General features: G+C 52.4%; 1 protein-coding gene across 1 annotated transcript in view; it reads left to right on the top strand.

Annotated features, from left to right (window-relative positions):
- MGAT2 (mannosyl (alpha-1,6-)-glycoprotein beta-1,2-N-acetylglucosaminyltransferase) overlaps window positions 1-469 on the top strand; it is a gene marked incomplete at its 5' end in the record, with an annotated part of 1,012 nt that extends 543 nt beyond the window's left edge. The window contains 1 exon segment of the mRNA XM_010136800.1: window positions 1-469. Within this exon segment, the coding sequence (XP_010135102.1) occupies window positions 1-469 (469 nt within the window).
- Between the last annotated feature and the right edge of the window lie 5,299 nt (window positions 470-5,768).

The raw sequence follows: 5,768 nt of genomic DNA, 5'->3' as shown, positions 1-5,768 counted from the left end.
CTACAGCCCCATCCGCGGCGGCTTCGCCGGCCGCGCCGACAAGGTGGAGATGAAGACGTGGAAGTCCACCGAGCACAACATGGGCATGGCCTTCGGCAGAGACACCTACCAGAAGCTCATCGAGTGCACGGACGCCTTCTGCACCTACGATGACTACAACTGGGACTGGACTCTGCAGCACTTGACTGTCTCTTGTCTTCCAAAGTTCTGGAAAGTGCTGGTTCCCGAAATCCCCAGGGTTTTCCACATGGGGGACTGTGGCATGCACCACAAGAAATCCTGCAGACCCTCCACCCAGAGTGCCAAAATCGACTCTCTCTTGAACAGCAACCAGCAGTACCTGTTCCCCGAGACGATGAGCGTCAGCAAAAGGTACTCCATGGCGCCCCTTTCCCCTCACGTCAAAAACGGAGGGTGGGGAGACATTAGGGACCACGAACTCTGTAAGAGTTACCGCCGACTTCAGTAAGGATCGTTCTCGCAGCCTTTTTTTTCTTCCCGAGTTGTCCTTCACAGGCGCACACGTGTATCAAAAGCATTTATGAGTTGGTTTCTGCTTTAATATGAATAAACATCCTCGTAAAAGGTGTCCCACAATAGTAATCTTTCGTGTTCGGCAACTGCCTGCTGGAAACGGGTCACTTGGTGCTGCCGGGTCCCTCCGAGCAGCGGCGCAGCCCCGACGCAAAAGCGACCGCCGCCACCTTTACCAGGAGGAGGAAACTGGTAGTTAAGTGCGTCTTTGCTCCTGCTTGTCGTGCTCGGGTGTGGGGTTTTTTCCCCCCACCAGTACCAGCACCTCCCGCCCGGGAGGGCACCATCATGCCTGACACTGGTTTGGTTGCGATACGGTGATGAGTATATGAAGGAGAAAACAAAAACATATTCGAAATATTCATTGTTTTTACTACGATGTAGAAAAGCATATGATTTTTTTTTTTAGTTCTGCCAAAATAAAATCCAGTTGTTTTGTAATAGCAGAGAAGTTCTTGATTCTCGCAGAAAAGTGTTAAAAGGTTTGGGGGGGTTGGAGGAGGGTATTGTCTGTTAATTTGGGAGCCGTGAGCAGGGAGAGCGGAGCTGTGGGGCAGCGGCAAATGCCTCCTCGCCTGTTCTCAGTGCGGCTGCTTGAATGGTGCTCCACCAAGGAGCAGACAGGGAGCAGCAGCGTGGAAGAAGCTGCTGCAGACTGGAGATGTTTGAGGGAGGAAACGCTGTGGTGGCTGAGGTGCGGTATTTAGAGGTAGGTTTTATACCAAGAGATTTGCAGGGAAAACCAAAAAGGCTCCTTTTTTTGTTGTTGTTAGAGCGAAGGTGGTTGGTGCGCTTCGGGCTCCGGGTACTACAGTTCCCCTCAGCAGAAGGACCCGGAGCAAGGCTCTGCCTTTCCCACCACTTCTCAGCCCTTTACAGGTTGGGACCACACTGCTGAAATGTGCACTCAGACAGCCAAGTCCTGTGGCCTACTCTAAAATACAGATGTTTATTCTGACCGCGATAAAATGCTCTTTTTTTCCCCCCGGGGTACTTTTAACTGCCACAGTTTTGTCCCAGCTTTGCTACTTGCTCCACGCTCACGGTCCCACAGGGCTGTGGAGCTGCGCCTTGGCCCGGCACTGTCTGGCCCAAGGAGCTGCTCTGGGTGCCAGAGCTGAGGGGGGTTGAACCGAACCCAGCAAACCCCTCGCCTGCCTTCAGCCGGGCAGAGGGTAGAGCCGCTGCTTCCAGCAGCTGGGGCTGCCGACGGGAACACTCAGAGCCCGTACCCCTGCGTTCAGCAGCAGGGTGGCAGAGCAGCTCCAGAGCGAGGCAGATAGGACTTCCTTCTAGAGCAGGTGTCTTGTACAGCTCAAGAGAAAACTGCAGTTATTTCAGCAGCAGCGAGAAAGGGAACTGAAAGTTTATTATCAGACAACGTCCTCTCGGTTATGGCCCTCTAGAGCTGGAGCTCGCGGGGAGTGGTTCTGAGCCGTCAGTCCAGCCTGGGGAAGTGAATCCGTTTACAATGCTCCGTAAATACTCCGTAGCAGATGTGCAAGAGGAGAGGGTGCCTCTCCCGGGCCGCTGACTGTTTGGTGACAGCCAGGGGTAGGGCTGGGGGCGGATCTGAAGCAGTGTGCCAGGATGGATACAGGGATAAATGCTAATTATTTCTGGGAGACTAATTAGAACTTCCCCATGTAATTAGAAATGTGATTGCTAAGAATCGCGGCGAGCCTCACGCTGCAGCAAGCACCAAAGGGAAGGCTCGATGCGTGGTAAGCGCTGCTCGATTCGAGGTGGGCTGAACGCGGCACTTCCTGGGGGAGCCCTTACGAGGAGGACAGACACAAACCCTCCCTGGAATGCAGCAAGAGGCCCGAGTTCTGCACACAATAGAGAGGCGTTTTCTTCCCCGAGCTCAGCTTCACCTTTGCACCTTTCTGATATGTAAAACTATCTCAGCCCAGACGTACGGTTAGAAAACTCAGAAATCGTTAACAACGCAAGTGTTCTAGGTTGATGCAAACAGAACGCTTCAACAGGACCCTCTGTTCTACCCTTAACCCTGAACCAGCCTGTGGAAGTCGCAGTAAACGTCAAACAACAGGAGGAAATCCTCAAATAATTAAACTAGTCCAACTCAAACAGCAAAATATTCTCCAGCGTGAAAGGGCAGCGCGTTACGTGATCCCTAATGACCTGCTCGCTCCCGTCCTGCAAGTTCACTTCCCGCAGCTGCGGGGCAGCTGCTCTGCTGCCCGAGCCGCGCTGGTGCCCCTGTGCCGACACTGCGGGCACAGCCACTGCCTCCCCCTCCCCTGCTGCCTGCCCTGCCAGCAGACCTTCGCCTACTGCGGCAGCACCTTCTGAACCTGGTTCCTTGCTCCCAGGTTCACTGGGAATCGCTGAACCAGTGTCAGAAGGTTCATGCTGCAAACAATGGTGTGAACCACAACCTACTTTCCCCATTGTTTCAATTGTTGCAACAGCCGTGGAAGTTGTGTTGGTTTCGGCCGCGCCTTCTCGGTTGACCATGTCAACAGCAGCAGAGTTTGTTTCTGCCTTTGGTTGGGGGCTGTCACTGTTTGGCTTTTCAGCAGCATCTCCTGAGCTGCTCTGCGGTTCTTCTCCATCCCGGCCAGCCTGGACTGCTTCCTGCGGCTGTCGAGAAAACAAATGCACTTTTTATAGCTGAAACGGTCCGAGCACACAACACTGCTGTGAAGACAGGCCAAGACACTTGTGTCTCCAGCATCTACTTCCAGAAAGCCAAGTCAGCACAGGGCTGAGGTCTTCCTGATCGCATGGGGATGAGTGGCAGGGAGGTCGTTTGCCTCCCGAGAGCTTCCTCTGCGATAGGAAGTGCTGCTGGGCCGCTGCCCAGTGCCTCAGCCTCCATCGCAGTGGGGAAGACGGGCCAGTCACCACGCCCAGGCTGTGTTCTGGAACTCTGGGGCCACAAAATCGGCCAAGGGAGCTAAACTCTCCTTCCAAGAAGTGTTTTAACCTTGCAAGGAGGGAAATCACCGTCCTGCGTGTGTGGGAGGCTAACTGGTAAGCGGCTGTCTCGCTCAATCGCCCTAAGGGAATTAATCTGGGAATGGCTGTGGTTTGCCTCAGGAGAGCATCAACTGGGAGACCCGGTGCTGGCCAACTTCACCTCCTTTGGCAAAAACCAGCTGGCACCTCGTATGTCCCTGTCAGTGGACAGGCAGGAGCAGCTGGATTCAGAGATTCAAAGACTGGAGCAGCCCCCTCTGCCCCCACACCACTGCTCGCTCCAGCAGGAAATGAAAGAAACACCGGTAAGTCCCTCCCAGCACTGGATGATTCACCCACATGAAAGTGGGATGACCTGAGGTACTGGAGCTTCCCTTCCTTAGGCACCAAAACATACACACCTGCTTTCCAAGAACTTGAGTTTAGAATTTTAAAGTACGATCCCCACTGGCTACAGAAGTTAAGGCTGTCAGATAACGCTGGAGCACTTCAGGGATCTTCAGGGTATTTAGGAACCTTTAGGGTAAACTCCTCATTCCTCCAGTTTAGTTCCAGAGGTCACGAGCTTTGTCTGAACTTGCTTTCCAAGAAGCCAAGCACACATTAACTGTATCTGCAGTCTCCAGTTTACGGGCGCAGCAGTGCCCGGACTGTCCCTGCCTAGTGCCTTGCCTTTACGCTTTAAACGGATTTCTCATCCAGTGTCTACCAAGACATCCCAGCTGATTTGGGGGTTTTATCTCACATCTTCCTCTTTTCCTCTCCACTCCTTCCTGAGCCCAAGTCCCTTCGGACTTCTGGCTGCCACCCAGAAAGGTGTCCAGGCGAAGACGGCAGTTTCAACCGTGGGCGCCAGAACCTGAGCCCAACCTCTTTGGCTCTTTGACGGATGGGGATTACTCACTTCTCTATTTCCATTTGAAGAACATTCTGGGTTTTATTCTAATGACACCTGCCATGATTTGTTTGCAGCACGCTGTCATCAGCTCTGACCTGGAAGCACTTGGGGTCCCTCTGAATGAGGGATCTTAGGTAGTCATTGCTCATTTCTTAACACCAGTGAGAGCTGTAGCGTGTGCACGCCATGCTGTACCCCTGCGAGGGGAAAGCACCGTCTTTAACAACCATATCGCAGTTCTCCATCTTCCCAGTGAAATACAAGAGGTTTCAATCCCTTGGTCACATTAAATGGCACAAAGGAGAACCTAAAACCTGCACTGGTGCTCACAAATACACCCCGCTCCGCAGTCTTCCCTGGTGTGTCAAAACTAAACGGGAACAGAGGTGTTTTGGTCAGGTTTGATACAATCTTGCTGAGGTACAGACATCAGTCAGCAACGCGTGCTGCTGCCACAGCTCCTCACCTTCAGCCTGATTTGAATTCTGTCCTCAGTAACATCGAGCGCTTCAATTAATGGCCGACTCTCCAATGCTGATTGGGAGCAAGTGGAAGGGCACAAAACAGCACCTAGGAATCCATCAACGTTGTCTTCACTGACAAACAACCGCTCCTACAGAAAAGAAAGAGCTGGTTATGTTCTTTCTGCACTATACCGCGGTGGTATCGGGGCGAGCAGCTCACTCCACGCACAGCCAGGGCACCGATCCACCAGTTTTCCATCCCGAGGCGGCTCAGCTCTCCCTTTGGGCAAGCAGAAACAGCAGCTGGAAGAAACCGAGAGGTATCCGCGGTTCGAGACGACAGCTCAGGCCATGGCTTGAGGCTGTTAATATGCGGTTCCCAAACAACACGAAACATGTCGCTACAGGTTTAAAGATTTAAATCAGTTACAGGTAATTAAAGGTCCTAAAATATATGCTGGAGGGGCTGTTTCCTAAGAGCTACAGGGCTTTCCCTGTCCTCATATTCCTCCTCAGTCATCTGTTGTAGCTGTGGGTGAGGCACAATAAGCGTGGTCTGCCCTAGGGGACTGCTCTTATGTTCCACCACGAACTACCCGTCCTGTTTAACGCAACCTGTTTGATTGGAAATAGCAGGGGAAAGATGCAAACCTTCTCCTTTAAGTCATACTTGTAATGTTCTCGGTCCAGTTCTACCCTCTGGTCAACCTATGGGCAGATAAATCCAGTTACTGCTGACTGAGAAGCAAAAAGGCAAATTCTGCACATTTCTGGCCCCCTGCAGATGCAGTCTTATGCACAGCCAGATGCTGCACCGCGGCCGAGGAACAAAATGTAATGGCCATCCTAAAAAAATCATTGTATGGGGAAAATCAGACAGCATCCGATGTTTTCACCAGTGAAAATCACAACCTGGAAAACCG

Source organism: Buceros rhinoceros, unplaced genomic scaffold (genome assembly GCF_000710305.1).
Source record: "Buceros rhinoceros silvestris isolate BGI_N320 unplaced genomic scaffold, ASM71030v1 scaffold17355, whole genome shotgun sequence".
Lineage (NCBI taxonomy): Eukaryota > Metazoa > Chordata > Aves > Bucerotiformes > Bucerotidae > Buceros > Buceros rhinoceros.
This window is presented reverse-complemented; position numbering and strand designations above follow the sequence as displayed.